The sequence below is a fragment of the Rattus norvegicus genome, chromosome 7, assembly GCF_036323735.1.
Source record: "Rattus norvegicus strain BN/NHsdMcwi chromosome 7, GRCr8, whole genome shotgun sequence".
In the NCBI taxonomy this organism is placed as follows: Eukaryota; Metazoa; Chordata; class Mammalia; order Rodentia; family Muridae; genus Rattus; species Rattus norvegicus.
The window spans coordinates 88,881,611-88,903,746 of NC_086025.1; the positions used below are offsets into that span (position 1 = coordinate 88,881,611).

Consider the following 22,136-nt stretch of genomic DNA (forward strand, 5'->3'; position numbering starts at 1 on the left):
TATCGAAGTTAAATCAGGAACAGATAAACCAGTTAAACAACCCCATAACTCCTAAGGAAATAGAAGCAGTCATTAAAGGTCTCCCAACCAAAAAGAGCCCAGGTCCAGACGGGTTTAGTGCAGAATTCTATCAAACCTTCATAGAAGACCTCATACCAGTATTATCCAAACTATTCCACAAAATTGAAACAGATGGAGCACTACCGAATTCCTTCTACGAAGCCACAATTACTCTTATACCTAAACCACACAAAGACACAACAAAGAAAGAGAACTTCAGACCAATTTCCCTTATGAATATCGATGCAAAAATACTCAATAAAATTCTGGCAAACCGAATTCAAGAGCACATCAAAACAATCATCCACCATGATCAAGTAGGCTTCATCCCAGGCATGCAGGGATGGTTTAATATACGGAAAACCATCAACGTGATCCATTATATAAACAAACTGAAAGAACAGAACCACATGATCATTTCATTAGATGCTGAGAAAGCATTTGACAAAATTCAACACCCCTTCATGATAAAAGTCCTGGAAAGAATAGGAATTCAAGGCCCATACCTAAACATAGTAAAAGCCATATACAGCAAACCAGTTGCTAACATTAAACTAAATGGAGAGAAACTTGAAGCAATCCCACTAAAATCAGGGACTAGACAAGGCTGCCCACTCTCTCCCTACTTATTCAATATAGTTCTTGAAGTTCTAGCCAGAGCAATCAGACAACAAAAGGAGATCAAGGGGATACAGATCGGAAAAGAAGAGGTCAAAATATCACTATTTGCAGACGACATGATAGTATATTTAAGTGATCCCAAAAGTTCCACCAGAGAACTACTAAAGCTGATAAACAACTTCAGCAAAGTGGCTGGGTATAAAATTAACTCAAATAAATCAGTTGCCTTCCTCTATACAAAAGAGAAACAAGCCGAGAAAAAAATTAGGGAAACGACACCCGTCATAATAGTCCCAAATAATATAAAGTACCTCGGTGTGACTTTAACCAAGCAAGTAAAAGATCTGTACAATAAGAACTTCAAGACACTGAGGAAAGAAATTGAAGAAGACCTCAGAAGATGGAAAGATCTCCCATGCTCATGGATTGGCAGGATTAATATAGTAAAAATGGCCATTTTACCAAAAGCAATCTACAGATTCAATGCAATCCCCATCAAAATACCAATCCAATTCTTCAAAGAGTTAGACAGAACAATTTGCAAATTCATCTGGAATAACAAAAAACCCAGGATAGCTAAAGCTATCCTCAACAATAAAAGGACTTCAGGGGGAATCACTATCCCTGAACTCAAGCAGTATTACAGAGCAATAGTGATAAAAACTGCATGGTATTGGTACAGAGACAGACAGATAGACCAATGGAATAGAATTGAAGACCCAGAAATGAACCCACACAGCTATGGTCACTTGATTTTTGACAAAGGAGCCAAAACCATCCAATGGAAAAAAGATAGCATTTTGAGCAAATGGTGCTGGTTCAACTGGCGGGCAACATGTAGAAGAATGCAGATCGATCCATGCTCATCACCCTGTACAAAGCTTAAGTCCAAGTGGATCAAGGACCTCCACATCAAACCAGACACACTCAAACTAATAGAAGAAAAACTAGGGAAGCATCTGGAACACATGGGCACTGGAAAAAATTTCCTGAACAAAACACCAATGGCTTACGCTCTAAGATCAAGAATCGACAAATGGGATCTCATAAAACTGCAAAGCTTCTGTAAGGCAAAGGACACTGTGGTTAGGACAAAACAGCAACCAACAGATTGGGAAAAGATCTTTACCAATCCTACAACAGATAGAGGCCTTATATCCAAAATATACAAAGAACTCAAGAAGTTAGACCGCAGGGAAACAAATAACCCTATTAAAAAATGGGGTTCAGAGCTAAACAAAGAATTCACAGCTGAGGAATGCCGAATGGCTGAGAAACACCTAAAGAAATGTTCAACATCTTTAGTCATAAGGGAAATGCAAATCAAAACAACCCTGAGATTTCACCTCACACCAGTGAGAATGGCTAAGATCAAAAACTCAGGTGACAGCAGATGCTGGCGAGGATGTGGAGAAAGAGGAACACTCCTCCATTGTTGGTGGGATTGCAGACTGGTAAAACCATTCTGGAAATCAGTCTGGAGGTTCCTCAGAAAATTGGACATTGAACTGCCTGAGGATCCAGCTATACCTCTCTTGGGCATATACCCAAAAGATGCCTCAACATATAAAAGAGACACGTGCTCCACTATGTTCATCGCAGCCTTATTTATAATAGCCAGAAACTGGAAAGAACCCAGATGCCCTTCAACAGAGGAATGGATGCAGAAAATGTGGTACATCTACACAATGGAATATTACTCAGCTATCAAAAACAACGAGTTTTTGAAATTCGTAGGCAAATGGTTGGAACTGGAAAATATCATCCTGAGTGAGCTAACCCAATCACAGAAAGACATACATGGTATGCACTCATTGATAAGTGGCTATTAGCCCAAATGCTTGAATTACCCTAGATCCCTAGAACAAAGGAAACTCAAGACGGATGATCAAAATGTGAATGCTTCACTCCTTCTTTAAATGAGGAAAAAGAATACCCTTGGCAGGGAAGGGAGAGGCAAAGATTAAAACAGAGACTGAAGGAACTCCCATTCAGAGCCTGCCCCACATGTGGCCCATACATATACAGCCACCCAATTAGACAAGATGGATGAAGCAAAGAAGTGCAGACCAACAGGAGCCGGATGTAGATCGCTCCTAAGAGACACAGCCTGAATACAGCAAATACAGAGGCGAATGCCAGCAGCAAACCACTGAACTGAGAATAGGACCCCCGTTGAAGGAATCAGAGAAAGAACTGGAAGAGCTTGAAGGGGCTCGAGACCCCAAAAGTACAACAATGTCAAGCAACCAGAGCTTCCAGGGACTAAGCCACTACCTAAAGACTATACATGGACTGACCCTGGACTCTGACCCCATAGGTAGCAATGAATATCCTAGTAAGAGCACCAGTGGAAGGGGAAGCCCTGGGTCCTGCTAAGACTGAACCCCCAGTGAACTAGACTATGGGGGGAGGGCGGCAATGGGGGGAGGGTTGGATGGGGAACACCCATAAGGAAGGGGAGGGTGGAGGGGGATGTTTGTCCGGAAACCGGGAAAGGGAATAACACTTGAAATGTATATAAGAAATACTCAAGTTAATAAAAAAAAAAAAAAAAAGAAAAAAAGAAGAAAAAAAAAAAGAGAATGTGATTTTAAGGCGATCCCTTATATGCTTATATGATCCCTTAAAATTTTGGATTCCAGTCCCATTTTCCTATACACATAGTAGCATTTGGAATAATGTTTCAATATATTTTGGATGAACTGACCTTTGATGGTGTCAAGTTAAAGTCACACATATGACTATGATTTGTTTAATGAAGATATGAAATGACCCTTAGTCCCCCGTCTGGTTGGGATTTAGCTCAGTGGTAGAGCACTTGCCTAGCAAGCACAAGGCCCTGGGTTCGGTCCCCAGCCCTGAAAAAAAAAAAAAAGAAAGAAATGACCCTTAGTCTATCTAGTTATTGAAGGTAATGCTTATCCCAGAAATTAGCGAAGTTATTTAATACCTCACGTGCAGCTATTTTGTTTTAAATTTGTTCCTGGAACTCTGAGTGTAAAGCATCAGTGTATAATGCACAGGTCAGTGTGTGTAAGTGAGGCCTTATAAATTCCTTTTGGCAATGCAGCAGAGGGAGGTACATATAGCTAGTGCTGCCTAGTCAGGTTTACTCTTACTGGGCTCAAACACCATGACCAAAAGCAAGTTGGGGAGGAAAGGGGTTATTTGGCTCACACTTCCTGACCATAATTCAAACAGGGCAGGAACCTGGAGGTAGAAGCTGATGCAGAGGCCATGGACCGGCGCTGCTTACTGCTTACTTTTCATAGCTTGCTTCAACCCAAGATTCCTAGCCTAGGCATGGCACCAACCACAATGGGCTGCATCCTTCCTGATTGGTTATTTTCTTGCTTTTTCTAAGGTGTAATTTTCCTCCTCCTGTTTGAATTTTTATCATTTATTATCCTTTGTAGGACTATATTTGTGAGAAGGTAATGTGTAAATTTGTTTTTGCCATGGGATATCTTGCCATGGGTTATCTATGTTAATTGAGAGTTTTGCTGGGTATAGTAGCCTGGGCTAGCATTTGTGTTCTCTTAGGGTCTATATGACATCTGCCCAGGATTTTCTGGCTTTCAGTCTCTGGTAAGAAGTCTGCTTTAATTCTGAAAGGTCTGCCTTTATATGTCACTTGACCTTTTACTCTTACTGCTTTTTAATATTCTTTGTTTGCATTTGATGTTTTGACTATTATATGATCAAAGGAGTTTCTTTTTCGGTTCATTCTATTTGGAGTTCTGTAGGCTTCTTGTATGTTTATGGGCATCTCTTTAGGTTCAGGAAGTTTTCTATAATTTTGTTGAAGATATTTACTGGCCCTTTAAATTGGGAATCTTCACTTTCTTCTTTACCTGTTATCCTTAGGTTTGGTCTTCTCATTGTGTTCTGGATTTCCTGGATGTTTTGGGTTAGGAGTTTTTAGCATTTCTTTGACTGTTGTGTCAATGTTTTCTATGGTATCTTCTGCCCCTGAGATTCTCTCTTCTATCTCTTGTATTCTGTTGGTGATGCTTGCATCTATGACTCCTGATCTTTTTCCTAGGTTTTCTATCTCCAGGGTTGTCTCCCTTTGTGATTTCTTTACTGTTTCTGTTTCCAATTTTAGATTCTGGATGGATTTGTTCAATTCCCTCACCTGTTTGGTTGTGGTTTCCTGTAATTCTTTAAGGGATTTTTGTGTTTCCTCTTTAAGGGCTTTTACCTGTTTACCTGTGTTGTCCTGTCTTTCTTTAAGGAAGTTACTTATGTCCTTCCTAAAGTCCTCTATCATTATGAGATTTGATTTTAAATCCAAATCTTGCTTTTTCCGGTGTGATGGGGTATCCAAGGCTTGCTGTGGTGGGAGAACTGGGTTCTGATGATGCCAAGTAGGCTTGATTTCTTTTGCTTATGTTCTTGCACTTGCCTCTGGCTGTCTGCTTATCTCTAGTGTTACCTGTCCTTCCTGTCTAACTGCAGCCTGTCTCTCCTGTGATCCTGGTTGTGTTAGAGCTCCTCAGAGCCTGTCACTCTTTGTGATCATATGATTCTGGGATCCTCTAATCCTGAGATCCTGGTTGTGTCCTCTCTCTTGGGAGTCAAGCTTCCTCTGTGATCCTGTGATCCTGGGCGTTTCAGAGCAACTCTGATCCTGGGTGAATTAGAGCACCTGGGAGTCTGGCTTCCTCTGGGTGTTATGGTACTTGGTGGGGAGTCAGCACCCAATATTTCCTCAGTGCACTGGTTTAGACCAGAAGGGATCTGTTCCCTTGGCTGGGCGGGGGTTCCTTCTTCCCTTGATCCTGGGGAATTCCGTTACTCCGGGTGTTGGGGCAGATGCTGTGGCTCCTCACCTCTGATCCTGAGGTTGTTAGAGCACCTGGGAGTCGGGCTTCCTCTGGGTGTTGTGGGACTGGGTCTGGAGCCAGCGCCCAGTATCTGCTCAGGGCACTGGTTCAGACCGGAATGCTCTGATTCTTTCTTGAAGTTCAGTGCTGTATATGTAGCCTTGGGTTGGCTTTTTTCTTTTTCTTTCTTTCTTTCTTTCTTTCTTTCTTTCTTTCTTTCTTTCTTTCTTTCTTTTTTGTACTAATTTTGCTAAAAAAGTTTTTATTTAGTATATAAGAAATGGGTTTCATTGTGACATTTTCATACTGTGTGTCATTACACTTTGTTGGTTTTGGATCTTTGTTTGTTTAGTTGTTGTTTATCAAAAAATGTCCTACTGTGTGTTAGACACTTACTCAGCTATTGAAGACAGCAGCAGGAAGACAAGAACCCCTTCTTGCTGAAGTATTAATGTACATGATCATCAGGAAATGTCTCAGTTTTACAGTATCCTTCATCTCTCTCTTTGTCTTTGATTAACTCTAAAGTATGCACGAGCAGTTCTTACCGTAAAGCTTTTCTTGACTTCATGAGGATATTAGAGAGTCTTATAGCACTACTCCATGGTTAGAAAATGCCGTTTTTAAGGGGAATTTGCAGTTTTAAGTCTGATACCAGTAGTGATTGCTCATTAGAGAGGAGCTGATGTGATGACTGGATGGGGTTTGACAGTGAGGGTTGAAATGTGCTGCTGGCCTTTGAGTTGTGGACTCACAAAGGCAGCCCCAGAGCATCATTATAGTCATGGTCTCAAGTCATCGGAGAGCCAGTGCAGGGGTGAGAATGCTGATTAGAATCCAAGTCTGTTATGATTCAGGGTAAGCAACTGACATATTTTATAGGACATTAAAACTTGGGAGGTTCAGAAATATTTGTGTTTATCTTTATTTTAAATATTCATAGCAAATATTTAATCATAATTAGGCTATTTAAAAAAATGGGACCACGGTAGTGAGTCATGAATCAGTATATAAGCCATATGTACAACTTCCTTTAGCACCCATAGACAGCTGTAAGTGGGAACTTACCTGGCACTTTCCCCTCACCATGGTGTCAGCCTTTTCCTCACTTTTCAGCTGAAGCAGACTCTTCTTTCATGGGATCTGTTTTTGGACAATGATGTCTTTTTTTTTTTTTAAATGAAAGGACTGAGTTTTAGTATTTAGAGAACTAGATGTGTCTTTTATATTGATTGATTATTTTTTATTGCTAAATACTTTACTTCTAATTGCTAATATTTGGCTGTTTAAAATACACTTAACTTTTAAAAAAAGTTTTCCCTGTAATAATGAAGACAAACACTTCCATTTTCCCTAATTTTATACCTATAATTAAGTATGCATAAGTAAAAATAATAAATAACAACAGAGCTAACATTGTAAAATCCTAATTCAGTGTCACATACTCACAGTACTAATCCATTTACACAAGGCAATTAAAACAGATTTTCATTAGGTTTAAGATATTTGACTAATGCTTTGCCTAAATTTCTCCAGAGTTTTTATAAAATTAATGTTCTTTATTAGAATGTGTGATGGATGTAATTACATTTCTAAAGTAGACGATATAACTCCTAAAGTTGTAATTTATTTTATTTAGTCCTTAATCAAAATGAGAATTTAGATGAATACATCATAGTGATTCTTTTGAGCAAATATTTAGGAAACATCTGTATGCTTAGTCTTGAGAATACAAATATGAAGTTGAATTTGCTCATAAATCAGTCAGAAGCTACTGTGTGTTTTTTTTGGGGGGGGAGGGGTGTCTAATTTGTTATCTTTTGCATTTTACCTACTAGCACTAAATCTATTATTTCCAGGAATGAAAGTTTCTTTTTTGCCCTCAGATATGATTATGAAGCCACAAAAATAATCAATATAGCTAAAGTGTTTAAGGTTATGGTGCCACACATTTTGGGTACTCAGTTCCTCAATGTTTTTTAGATATGCAAAGGTATCATATCAACAACCTCTTACACTACACACAGATACAGACAATATATGTAACGAAATATCCTAGTTACTTTTCCTGTTGTCATGGTAGATTTTCTGATAGAGACACCTTAAGGGAGGAAGGGTTTAGTCTGGTTCACAGCTCAAGGGTACATTACAGTCAATCATGGTGGGGAGGGTGTGGCATCCGGATCTTAAAGCACCAGGTCATATTGCATCTAGAGCAAGAAGGCAGAACATAGATTGCTCATATTCAGACTGCTCTTCCCTACCTCCATTGTTCAGGCCTGGAGCCAAGCCCAGGCAATGACGCCCACTGTTTGGGAAGGCCTTTCCACTTCAGTTAACATAATTAAGATAACCCCTCACAGGCGTGCCTGTGAACTACCCAATCTACATAGCTTCGTACAGTTGTGCCTGGAGGTCTGGCTCTCCATACCTACATCTTGTCAAGTTGTCAATCAACACGGACCATCAGACACAGTTTTCAGAAATAATTATCCTAGTAGAAAAGAGGAGACTATAGTTTGAGATCCATCTTTCTGTTTTGCTTGTTTCTCTTCTCTTTGGTTTTGTGGGGGAAGGGTGTGGGACCTTTTTCTTTTGTTTCTGCAGAGAATGCTTGAGAGAGCATTACTCAGTATCTGCTAAATGTGTGGAATATGAATTTCCCATGACATTTGTCAGCTGTGGGTTTCAGTCTGCAAGCAATCACAGTGTGCTGTGTTCTTCTTCAGGTTGGTGCTCTCTTTCTATTGCCATGTACCATTAGTAATGTACTTCTCCCACCTCCCAACCAACTGGCCTCAAGAAAGTGGAAGGAATACATAGCTAAGAAGCCCAAGACCATCAGTGGTAAGTCTGAGTCTTTCAGATGTTTTGTTGGTATATCGGAGATAACTCCCATTTAGTGGAAGAAGCCTTTATTAGAATTTATTGTTTAATACCTCAAACCATGTCTACTAAAAAGGGCAGTAGTCTAAAGGCAGGACTTGGGTTAATTAGGTAGCTACTTAAATTAATATTGGGTTCTAAGATTTATCAATTTGATGCATCTTAGAACAAAATAGGTGAAAATGAGATGGCTCATTTGTTACATGAGCCCGTGTCTACAATTTTCTGAAGACACTGGAACATAATTGTTTTATGGCTTAGTCGTGCCCCACAGTGTCATAGATGTGTTACAATGTAACTTATAACAACTGTATATTGCTTTGTCTTCATGTCGCAGACAAGGACATTGGTGCTCAGAGGACTTAGCAGATAGTTGGCAGAGCTTGGTCGAGTTCTGGCACTGCCAGTTTCCTGTGCTGGGTTTTTGAGAACACTAACCTCTACTTAAACCTCTGATAATCTAGGAATGCTCAGTGTAGGGGGCGCTGAGGTCCTTGTGCTCACCCATGAGCACTAGGGAAACCAGGAATGTTAAGCACACAACATACAGGGTTGTTTGCTTGTTTTGTTTTGTTTTGTTTTTAAAGGCTCTTTTCAGGCTCTTTTTAATTTTAAGAAGCCCTTTTAAAAAGACTTATTTATTTATTTTATGCATATAAGTACACTGTCACTGTCTTCAGACACACCAGAAGAGGGCATCGGATCTCATTACAGATGGTTGTGAGCCACCATGTGGTTGCTGGGAATTGAACTCAGGACCTCTGGAAGAGCAGTCAGTGCTCTTAACCACTGAGCCATCTATTTCTTCAGCCCTCAGGTGTTGTCTCTTTAGAGGAAGAGATATGTAACCTGTTTCCTGCCCAGAAGGCTGGGAACAGTGGTCGTTAATAGCCTGGTGACCTTTGCACCAGATCCTTCCCCAGATCTTAAGATGTCACATATAGTCAATCTGTGGAACCCATCTTTGTGGAAGAGGTCACATGTACTTCACAAAGTGTTTTATGTAATCATGTCTTAAGCTTTATTGTGCACAAGGAATTAATTATCACCAAGAATTTTTTTTCCAAATTGGGCTGCATCTGTATGTATCTAAGGCAAACTGCTGAGAGTACAAACCAATACTCGCTACTGAGCCGTGTTGAAAAGATACACACTGCTGTCTGTGGTTACAGGGACCCTCCACACTTCCAGATATCAGCTGATTGGACAGTGCTAGAACACATGTAAGTACAGGTTTAACCTGTCTTGGCTGCTCATGGGGAATGGATGCAGCTGGTGTTTTCTAAGGTGATTCAACAAAATCAGAAGTAGATTTATAGAGCAGGAGTGTAGTAGGTTTACCTTATACTGCATGAAGTCATGAGAAACTATGTTATCATCGTGTTTATGACTACACACACACACACACACACACACACACACACACACACACATATATATATAAATATTTGTATCTCTTAAATATACTCAGTATATCCGGGGTAGCTCATCATCGCTTGTTTTTCTTGTATCTTTGAACAACTTCAAGTAGCTGCTAAGTCGACAGTTGTTAAGTCTAAGAAAGTTTATTGATTGAGAATTTACAGTTTTTCCTCCCATGATTTTTATTGTACCTAAGAAAATACCTTGTACTTTGATTCCAAGTTTTAGACTCACTGTCTCTCGAAGCTCAGGGATGGATAGCGGAAGCTTCTGAATAATAATATGACACTGATCACATGATACGGTTTGAAGATCGTTGATTACTGATTAGTCCAGGTCATTAGCACTGATTAAACTTGCTCCTTGCAGGAGTTTTTCTTTTAATCTAAGAAGCAGAACAAAATCAAACAGGATGGTTGATTAAGGTCTTTCCTACCTATGACCCTTCCTGAAGGGGACATTTGTTGCTTACTCTGTTGACAAAATTGAGAAACCAAGTGTTGTAGGAAACAGAGAAGGTAACTACTGATTAGTTTCAGTAACTTTCAGATCCAGAAAACTTCATACCCGTGCATGTGTACCACCAACAGTAGCTTCTCTCATTAGCTCCCATTAGCTCTCAGACCATCCTCAAACCATAACTGTGTTTCTTGGTCCTTCATTATTGTTCTTGAAGTCTCTGAATTATGGCTTACCAGAGGAATTTCCTAATCGTATTTCTTTGTGACTTTGTCCATCATTTCCACTTATTCATTCATTCATTCAGCCAGCCAGTCAAGCATTCTTTGGTTCATTTATCTGAATGTGAATGGATACTGTCCACTAGATGCGTGTGATACAGTGATTTGAGGATTACTACTGGAAATCCACTTATATCCCACTCATTGTTTTCATGCCGTTGCATAGAAAATAAATGTTGAGAAGTTGAACTTTGTATTTAGTAACAGTTGACTAGGAACAACCCTGAAGACACTGCATGAAAAAAGTAAGGTGTGCATTAAGTAATCTGTAAAAAGAACACCTTAATATGTGAGTTCAACATTCATACATATTTGCATATGCATTATTCATGGTTTTGCAAGACATTGAGCACCTTTGGTTTTCTAGGACTGTTTATCATGCTTGACCCACATTAAACAAAATCTTGAAGCTCGCATTATAGAGAGGTAAAACCCTTAGTTCATAAGCACGAAGTGTCATACAGCTCAGGCTCCTGGATTTCAGGTCTTTACTCCCGAGCTGTTTTCTCATTCATGATCAGTTTTGCCGGTGTACCCACGGTTGCCAGCAGGCTCTTCTGGTGTCCCCATCTTTGCAGCAGTGTTGTTTCTCCTTGCTACCTACTGATGTTTAATATTGCAGATTTGTCCCTGGATGATACCCACAGGTACTTTTAGAAATATGTGTTAGATTATAAGCGAGTTATATATTTCCAGAGAGATGTTACTATCGGCAGCAACAGCTAAGTAAACGTGGACTCATTCATGAGCCGTGAGCCATTATGTGTCTCAGTTGTTCTCACTCCTCAGGTTTGTTTCCTTGTAAAGTACATGTATGTTTTTATTGCAATTATAGCTGCAGCTGCCTTCACAGATGAAAAGTTCCTAGGTAGCAGCAGGTCCCTGCGGTTTGAACTAGAATGTGCTCCGTTTGAAGCGGGCTTTAAAGTCTAGTAGCAAACAATGCTTTTAAAAGATAGTAAGCAAAGCACTCAAAATCGTGCTATGGAGGAAACTGCAAAAGCATTGTACTAATGTGAGTATCAACTCTGTGTCTCTGGAGAGAGATTTCTTTATATACAGTTTTCTCGAAAGGCCAGATGTATCATGAAAAGCGCCCAGCTTCTCATAGAGCACTCATAAAATATTTGTTAAAAAAATTGAGTGATTATCATCTCAAATCATAGAGATGAGATAAAACTTGTTATCTGTCAGTGTTGGAGACCTACTGTGTGCTGGGCATGTTGCATTTATTGATTTTTAGAACAATATTGGAAAGTAATTTTTAAGAACATTTTTGTTGCAAATGACAAAATTTGGATATCTAGAAATCATGAAACTTGTGTATCATCACAGGGTGGAGCCCCTAATCTGAATGACTTAAAGGCCATCCACAGTTACTGTTGTTATACTCTGGAGATTCTGCTGAAAAGGGTTTTTACAGCTTAGTCTTTAGAATTTCTTACTTGACATTTATGGAAGTCATTCGTTCTTAGGCACCAAAGTAATAGTGTCTGATTATGTGCACGTGGCAAACTGCAGACTCAACAAGAGACCCTGTCTCAATGTGTAAGGTGGGGCTCACTCAGGAAGTCACCTGATGTCAACCTTGGGCTTCTACTCAACTGGGCGAGTGCACACCTCTTCCCAAATAAACAAGTAAATAAAGCTTATAGAACCTGAGTTCATAGATAATTACTTTATGTAAAAACTCTCTTAAAATGGACAAATTTAAGAACTAAAATTGTACAACTAACAGATACCAAAAAGGGCATGTTGCCTAAAATGAAAAATAAATTTGTAAGTTAGAATCTATCAAAATTTAGAATCTATACTTTTTTGAGAAACCATTTAAGACAATTTAAAAGTAAGCAATGTATGAGGAGGAAATAGCTCCATCGTGTTTTGAGCCTGGAGAGATCCTTACAACTCAGTAAGACAGCCCCGTTAGCAAGTGGTTAAGTCTCGAATAACGTCATCACTGAGGATGTATGAATGGCTAAGAACCTCATGAAGCCTGTTCAGGCGTCACCAGTCTTTTGAGAAATGCAAATGACAACCAGAATGTGATCGTATGGGACACTCACTAGAGTAATTATAATTGAAACCACGACTATCACATGTTAAGGATATAGCAAATATTACAGTTTTTTTGTGGAGAGGAAGAAGCTTACTAGAACAGCTGTTTATTATGGAAAACATTTTGAGGTTAAACTTAGACTTAATCATACAACTCAAGAATTCCGGTCCTAGCTTTCTATCAAGGAGAAAACATTTGTGAGCAATTTTTTTCTTTTAAATATAGGCAACTCTCAACCCTAGTCAGAGAGGCACCAATTTTAAATCATTAGTGCTTAATGCAGACCTCATGGCTGCTCTCATGGCTGCTCAAGAGAGGGACGGATAAGGGCTTATCCTGAATTTGTTAAAAAATTGAGTGATTATCATCTCAAATCATAGAGATGAGATAAAGCTCGTAGGTCATTCACTACCTTCTCTGTGGCTCAGGGACAATCATGGAAGAAGAGACAGAAAGCACGTGAGAGCTGGAAGACAGATGCAGGGGACCTGTGTCGTCTCACGTGAACAGCAGTGGCAGTCATTGTCCTGGGCTTGCACAGACAAGCCTGACCATACAGTAGGAATGGGGGTACGGGGTCATCGAACCCTACCCCTTCCTGATGAACTTTGGCCACTGGGAGGTGGCAGCCATCACCAGGTTCCAGTGAATTATTGTAACCCTGAGGCTATGCCAAACTCAGAGGGCCATAAAACAAAATGACATCGATGATGTGAAGAGATTAGGAGGGAAGGATGGTGGATGGGCGGGAGGCAGATGAGGCGCAGTGCTGGGATCACAGGCACGTGCTGAGTCTCCACGCTCAGGCATTTGACTGTGTGTAGGGCAATCTGAAATCACCTCAGAAGTAATGTGGAGTCCAGTGACTCCCTGCATCAGCTGAACGGTAGAAGAGGGGAGCTGGGCCGCACCCGAGAACAGCGTCAGTGGACAGGCCATCGGGCTTGTAAAAGCACCCGGGAGACTGACATGTGTTTCCCCCGTGTAGCTCCTTCAGCCCAAGCTGGAGAATCTCAGTTACTGAAGAGAACCACTCAAGTGTTCAGAGACAGTAAGAATGGAGAAGTTGAGTTTTGGAACCTTCACTTAGCTGGAGAAGGATAACACCTGAGTCTCAGGCTTGAGGCTCACTGGTAATGAGGATTAAAACACTTTGGAAGCTCTGCACTAACCTTTGGCTATTCAGCAGAGGCTAATGTTGGGGTAAAAATAAAAAGGGTGAAAAAAAAAAAAGGGTGGAACGGTTCCCATCTCCTGGCGATCCTGCTCTCGCTAGTTCTGGCTCCAGAGGGCCATTGGAACTAGCGCTAATTTATCTCAGCGGCTCCACGTGGCCCCCAAGAATTTTCTGACCCAGGCAGCAATCTGTCTACCCTCCTGGTTCCCAGGGCAGGTTGTTACCATGCCAGGCATACACATCCCAATTCTGTGGCAGCCCCGTGTGTCCTGCTACCATCACTCTTCTTGACCTCAAATAAGTTGTCACATGAAAGAACATACCGCACAATATCCTCTGATCCAATTGATAAGATATGATTTGCCTGTGTAGGCAACACAAAATTCTGTACACACCCATCCTTAAAAACAGTCATAACAACCTGTAACTGCACAGAGAGGAATCTTAGCATCTGCCACCATGTTCTCTCAGCTCCTTCCTCCTCACTCCTCTCTGCCTCTCCCCCTTCTAAAACCTCTGTTCCCGCCTCCCTTCCTTCTCGTCCAATGACAGGCCTCGTTTTATCTTGCCTCCCTTCACCTGCATAAGGACATCAGCCTACAGGCTAACATGCTTCTTGTGCCTGTTCAACAATAAGGAAGTCATTGTTCATAATTGGAGGCCCTGGGATAGCCTCCGAATAGATTTTCTATTCATTGTGGCTTTCAAATTTTATATTTTTGGTGTTGCAGTGGAAAGAAGATGTATTTAGCTGATGAACATGATGTTACTTATTTGAAATGGCTGTGGGAGAAATTGTAAATCCCTGTTTTGTAATCTCCACAGTAGGGGACTTCTTTTTTTCCTTTTTCTTTTTCTTTTTTTTTTCCCATTTTTATTAAATTGGGTATTTCTTACTTACATTTCGAATGTTATTCCCTTTCCCGGTTTCCTGTCTATCAGCCCCCTAACCCCTCTCCCTCCCCTTCTATATGGGTGTTCCACCCACCCACCATTAACCCCCCTCCCCCCGTTCCCCAACAATCCCCTACACTGGGAGTCCAACCTTGGCAGGACCCAGGGCTTCCCCTTCCACTGGTGCTCTTACTAGGCTATTCATTGCTACCTATGAGGTTGGAGCCCAGGATCAGTCCATGTATAGCCTTTGGGTAGTGGCTTAGTCCCTGGAAGCTCTGGATGGTTGGCACTGTTGTTCATAGTAGGAGGCTTTTTAGAGGTGTAACTACAGCTGTCAGTTAAGGGTCTCTCTAGAACTGAGCTGCAGATATTTTATTGCATAGCCTTATTAACAGCTAAATTATATGCTAACTTGTTCAAAGCTTAGTCAGGGGATAAGGTGAGGGATCAGCGTTGGCTGTATATGTTTGGAAGATGTTTTAGGAATGTGAAGTTAGACTGGTTGTGTGTGTGTGTGTGTGTGTGTGTGTGTGTGTGTGTGTGCGCGCGCGCGCACGCGTGCACACAAGTGATTCTGTGCACTCATTTGTGGCCCCCTGTTTGTCTCTGAATTATTTCAAAGTTGAGTTTAAAATTAACGGTATCATTGTTATAAGGATTATAGCTTCCTGGGATACCTACATCGAATTCTAGACTATATGTTAATATTTATTTTTGGCATAATTATTAATTTTTTCATTTCTTAAGTATTTTACATAAAATAATTGTCAGTATGTCAAGATACTCCTTCCCCAGTTGTCTGAGATATTTTTGTTTCCCCTTATATTTATAGGTAATATTATTTCTTTTACATCATTGTAATTTTATGTTTGTATTGTTGATCTGTGAATAAAGTGACTGTTAGAAGTTTTTAAACCCCCTAAGGAACTTACGTATTTAAGATAGTGGCTCTTTTTCATTGCAATAGAACTTTGGGTGAGTGGAGCACAGTGGTACAGCACTACGTAGCATGTACTAGGCTTAGGTTTGAACTCTTAACTCTATAAAAACAGTACATTTTTGCTAATGAATTTTTAATCATAGTGTATACCTTCACTGTGGTTTATGTTAATTTGTAAAATTTGAAGTAACTAATTGGCAATTGGTAGTTTCTCCCTTTCCCATTTTATCTGTATCGTGTAACTAAGATGCTATCCTGCCTTGGTGAAGGAGCATGTAAGCCAAACATTGCCTCATTGATTGATTGTGCCAAATACGGCATTCAGAAATAGAGGTTGTCTTTTATAATCCATTGATCAGAACTGAATAGCTGCCAATTATAAGTCTGGTATTTCCTGTGGAGTTTATGTGAAAGTTATTAAGTAAGTCTTCAATTAACACTTGCCAAAATTCTGAGGCAACATGTTTTAAGTGGCTACAGCTGTCATGGTTGGGCGTTCTGTAAAGTAAATGTTTTTCTTTGGAGAAAAGCTAAGTTGTTGTCAATGCAGAATTCAGTGTTTACAGGGCTAGCTAAGTTAGAAGCTAAGACAAACAGAAAGTAGTGGAGAGACACGTGCAGCTTGAACTGTTGGTTCTAAGATGACCCATGAATTACAATCACTCTGGTGTCATAGAACCTTGTGTTTCTTTTCTAATTACCTGAATGTATATTCAGTTCTAGAAGAACTGTTTATGAACAGGAATGATGTTTTTGTTGTAATTTAATTGCCAAAATTATCTGATACTCATCTTGTTTAGGAATAAGCCTTTATGTATAATCATTTCTATGAAGTAGACGGTTGCTGTGATAAAATTAGTTATTTTGTTTTAGCATTTTTTCACATGTGCATGTATATCAGATTATTATGTTATCCTCGTATATAGATTAATGAGAGATGGCTCAGCAGTTAGGATCAGTGACTGTTCTTCCAGAGGACATGGTTCTAGTCCCAACACAACGTAAACATCTGTACTCCAGGTCCAGGAATCTGACATTCTCTCCTGACCTCCACAGGCCCCAGGGACTCATTGAATACACAGACATGCATTCGGGCAAAACATCCATGTACATTTAAAAGAGAAAAGTTCAGCTATGGTATTTCACTTCCAAATTCTGGAAATTATGCAGGGAGGGAACTGTTCAGGGTGCTTGGTGTTCAGCATCTAAGCCTTCTGTGACAGCCAGTGATCTTCATTTCAGAACTCTTGCTCTGCTGGCTGCAGACCCAGGTACCTTGTTTTAGCCCTATTAAACAATAACTTTTTGTGTTGTGTACTTTAAGGCATTGCTAGATTACCTCTAATTCTTGCATAATGTTGCATAATGCAGTTGCTATGCACATGAAAAGGAAGTCTGTACATGTTTAAATGTACATGCACTTTTCTCCCAGTCTTTTTCTCTATAGTTGATTGAATTCAGAGAAACAGTCTGTAGAAAGTTGGTTTTCTGTTCTATTTTCCTCTCATCGGGTTGAGTTGTGTATACTTTTAAGTGCTGTTTATTCTACTTTGAAAACGTGGAAGGGCTACAGAGATAGGCAGCTCTTTGGAGTTAACTGGCCAGGCAGCTTAGCTGGTTGGTGAGCTCCAGGTTCAGTGAGAAACTGTCTCAAAATAGTGTGGAGAGTGGCTGAGGAAGATAGCACATGTGAACCTTCACCACCACATGTACGCATGTGCATACGCTCATCCACATACCACTTACATACATATACCCCGCAGACGTGCTGCATGTGACACACACACACACGAGTGCTGAAAATTATAGACATGTAGGTCTAAGAAGGAAAATATGGAACTGTATTTAGGGCAGAAGAATGAGTACACAGTATTAGACGACGGAAAAGTTCAAACCTTCTATTGCTTTCATGACTTTCTGCTTCAACACCTTCTCAGCTAAACGGTCCCAAATGTGTTGAAGTGACAGTTTGTTTTCTCATACCGTACCAGGGAAGTGTGCGGGCGTCCTCTCTGAGGGGTCTAACAGTTACCCTGGGATGAGCACCATGTTCCGTTCTTTGTTTTCCAGTCCCCGACGTCGACGTGAAAGGAGAGTTTTCTGGCTATCATCTCCTGCTGCAGGGCAGTGGCAGGAGGAAGTGCAGAGCCACGCTGCTTCACTCGGCCAGCCAGATCAATGGCTCGGTCGCACTCACTCTCATTCATGGGAAGATGAAAGCAAGGACAGAAGCAGCCCAGCCCAGTGAGTATTCACTTAGCTAGCAGAGGCCATTTCTACACTGCTGGTGTGTTTAATTAATCTACATTGCTGGTGTGTTTAATGGTGTGGCTTTAAGTGGCAGGAAAGATAATGGAACTCCTTTTCTGCCATTAGTTTACCTTTTATTTTAAGCATAACATTTTTAAAATATATATAATATTTTGTTCTTATCCTGTCCCTCCTCTACCTCCTCCCTGGTCCTCTATACCTCCCTTCCTGCCCAACTTCATGTTCATGCTCTCCCTGCCTCAAAATAGCCAAAAACAGAAAGTCAAAACTAACAACAACAACAACAAAAACCCCCAAAAACCCCAATAACCCAATAAGGCTGATATCCCCAGTGACATTCACCACAGAACACCGGTGTTTCCTCTCCCACCAGGTATTAATTGCAAATGGCTTCTTGGTTAGGGGTGGGCCTTTACATCCACTTCTCTGTCTCCATGCTGGAATTTTAAATATAACATTGCTATAATTTAAAATGAGGAGAATTAATTTCTTTATATTATATAGAATAAAAATTAGCTATTAGCTTTCAATTTCAATGCCTAGTTGTTAATGTTTACTGTTTTCAAAACTCAAAGCAATTATTTTTTTTTTTTTTTTTTTTTAAAGATTTATTTATTTATTATATATAAGTACACTGTAGCTGTCTTCAGATACACCAGAAGAGGGCATCAGATCTCTTTACAGATGGTTGTGAGCCACCATGTGGTTGCTGGGAATTGAACTCATGACCTCTGGAAGAGCAGTCGGGCGCTCTTAACCGCTGAGCCATCTCTCCAGCCCCAAAGCAATTATTTTTAAAAAAATTATTTATGTTTCTCTCAAGCCTTTTGTTCCACTGGCTTTGTCTGTCTTTTTTCCCACCAAATTCTGTGTTTTGGCTGTCTACTGCTGCCCGATAAACTACCTCAGATTTAGCAAAGGCCAGCATATTATTATCTGTCATGGTCTATTGTGTCAGGCGGTTCACTGGACTTTGAATTCTTACATGTGGTTATAGGCACATAACAGGGCTCCCATCATTTGGAAACACAGGGCCTGCTGTCTATGATGGCTTCTCTATCCCATGCATGGTTTCCAGGCTCAAATGGCCAGGACACGTGGATCTGATTTTCTTTTCCATGTTGTCTTTCCCAGGTCCACCCTAGACTTTCTCATAATGGTCAGGTCTGAGGCCCTTCTGGCTTCTTCCACAGTTGCTGACTTCTCATAGAACTTTTGTTCCTAAAAGGTTCCATGTCTTCCTGTGACCCAGCCTAGAAGTTGTTCCACCTTACCTTATTGCCTGTACTGTGAAATGTTTTCAGTAATTAACAACACTAAACAAAGACTCATACAGTCCGGAGAGCAGTAAAGATTATTACCATGCCAACAAGCAGGAATGCAGGTACTAATGGCCACTGCACTTGAGCTCTAGTTTCAATCCATCATGTCCTGGCTAACCAGTTATTTAAGACCCATGAGCAGGACTCACTCATTCACATATATACATATATGTGTGTGTGTGTCTGTGTGTGTATACACATACATATATATGTATATACATATATACACATACATGTATTTTTATATAAATATATATGTATATATATGAATGAGTTCTGCTCATGGGACTTAATAAATATATACATACATAAATGTATATGTATGTATGTGTATGTATGTATGTATATGTATGTATATGCTATATCAGTAGGCTTATTACTCACAGACAGGGAGCAGAGGGACAAAAACAGCCCTGGATCCATCACAGGCCAGCCTTCCAAGATTAATAAGCTGTATGGTACACATAAAGTCTTGACTGCTTGTGTCTACCTATAGCACAGTAGAGAACACCAGAGAGCATTCACCGGAAGGCATTCTTCTCTAGGCTACGTGCGTCCGGTTTCACATGACTCCCTAGACAAAGTTTTCAGTACCCCACCACTGAAGGTGAGAGAGATCAGAACCCAAGCTTCTTTTTGTATGCCCAGATAGTAGATGTCATGCAAGTTCTAGTCATCTGAGGAGTACAGACAGGCAGAATAGAGGGTGAGACGGGTTCAGCCGAGTCAGTCCTAGGACCGTGTCGCATAGTTTTATCCTACACTCACTATGTAGAGAACTGAATGGAGGATGACAGGGGGATGCCTGGTGCATTGTGGGTACTCTGGGAGACCTATACTTAGAACCAAGAAACTATTCTGTCCTTATTTTCTAAGTAGGTAGAAGAGAATACCAAGTAATGCAGTCTACTTCCAAGGAATTAAGAGTCAGATCAAAGATTAAAACACGGAACAATTTAGTGTGCTCATTTTTCCATGTTTAATTGTTTCTTTGAAATCTGCGAGATCAAGAGAGGTGATCGTGCCTTTTACTTTTCCAGTCGTGTTCTGACGCATTCTCTAGAAGCTGAATTTTAATTATTACAGAGTATTACTAATGTTGACCTTTTCCTATTTCTCAGGTTTCCCTTTTGACTTCTCATCACTCCCAAGGTTTTCTGAGGAGCAGGTTTTACAGAGAGAGAAACAATTAGCCAGCGTTCAAGTTTTGGCTTTGAAAGAATGCCTGAGTAAGTGACAGGTTGGGTGGGCATTTGACTCTACTGTAAGAATGTTGGTCTGTTTAACAGGAGCCGCCTGTGTTTACATACTTGTTCCTATGCATGCTGTCTTTTAGGTGTGATGCGTAGAGCCCTGTATAAATAGGGATTTAGCATAGATTAGGTCTGCCTAATTTTTGCTGGAGTCAGAATATCTTGATTGTCAGTACATCATCGTGCATATTTTAAAAGTCTGTATGGCCAAGGAAATTTCATATTTAAAATACGTATACTTTGAACTATATCTTAGAAAAGACACAGAAGTTCCTTATTCTACTTAATGGGTATTATCCTTTTGTAGTTTTGGTAGCAGGAAGGCAGGGACCGCAAATAGAAGAAAGTGAGATTAGTCTGTTAACTCGCACATTGATTCTTTAGTTGAACCATCACTAATAACTAAGCACAGTTCACACAGTGAGTTGTCATTGTGAGTTTTCCTTAGCCAGGAGACTTAACACTTTAAAAAAACAGATTTTCTTTCTTTCCTTTTTAAATGTTACTTAATCTCTTTTTACAGTCCAGATTTTATCCCCGTCCCTGTCCACGCTCTGACTGTTCCACATCTCATACCTCCTTTCCCCCCACCTGCCTCCCCACATCTCCACTAAGATGTCCACCCCACCAGACTGCCCCACTCCCTGGGGACTCCAGTCTCTTGAGGGTTAGGAGCATCTTCTCTCACTGAGTCCAGTCCTGGCAGACCTCTCTGTATATGTGATGGGGGCCTCATATAAGCTGGTGTATGCTGCCTGGTTGGTGGCTCAGTGTCTGAGTGATTTCGGCATCCAGGTTAGTGGAGACTGCTGTTTCTCCTACAGGATTGCCTTCCTCCTCAACGTCCAGCATTTCTCTAATTTAACCACAGGGATCAGCAGCTTCTGTCCATTGGTTGGGTGGAAATATCTGCATCTTACTCTTTTAGCTGCTGGTTGAGTCTTTTTCATAGGGCAGTCATGATAGGCCTCTTTTTGTGAGCACACCATAGCCTCAGTAATAGTGTTAGGTCTTGGGGCCTCCCCTTGAGCTAGATTGCACTTTGGGCCTGTCACTGGACCTCTGTTTCCTCAGGCTTTTCTACAGTTTCGTCCCTGTAGAACAATTATGGGTCAGAGTTTTTGACTGGGATGGCAGCCCCTTCCCTCACTTGATGCCCTGTCTTTCTGTTGGCGGTGGGCTCAACAAGTTCCCTCTCCCCACTGTAGGGCATTTCATCTATGCCCCCCCTCTTGAGTCCAGAGAATCTCTCACCTCCCAGGTCTCTGGTACATTCTAGAGGGTCCCCCCACTTCCTACCTCCAGTGGTTGCCTGTTTCCATTCTTTCTGCTGGCCCTCAGGGCTTCAGTCCTATTCCCCACCACTCAATACCTCATCACGTTCCCTTCTTCCCCTCCCTTTCCCTTCTCCTACCCAGGTGCCTCCTTCCCTCGCTTTTCATGTGATTGCTTTCTTCTCCCTCCCAAGTGGGATTGAAGTGTTCTCACTTGGGCCTTTGGCTTTTTAACCTCTTTGAGATCTGTGGATTATATCCTGGGTATTTTGTACTTTCTTTTGGCTAATATCCACTTATTAGTGAGTGCATACCATACATTTCCTTTTGGGTCTGAGTTTCCTCACTCAGGATGATATTTTCTAGTTCCATCCATTTGCCT

The 22,136-nt window shown here is 40.7% G+C and overlaps 1 protein-coding gene across 5 annotated transcripts in view; it reads left to right on the forward strand.

Annotated features, from left to right (window-relative positions):
• Positions 1-22,136, forward strand: part of Mtbp (MDM2 binding protein) — an 82,553-nt gene that overhangs the window by 18,672 nt on the left and 41,745 nt on the right. For all 5 annotated transcript variants that reach the window (NM_001130717.2, XM_006241656.5, XM_039079751.2 and 2 more), the window contains 3 exons: positions 8,243-8,360; positions 17,705-17,878; positions 20,349-20,456. In NM_001130717.2, the coding sequence (NP_001124189.2) occupies positions 8,243-8,360; positions 17,705-17,878; positions 20,349-20,456 (400 nt within the window). The remainder of the gene's footprint in view (positions 1-8,242; positions 8,361-17,704; positions 17,879-20,348; positions 20,457-22,136) is intronic.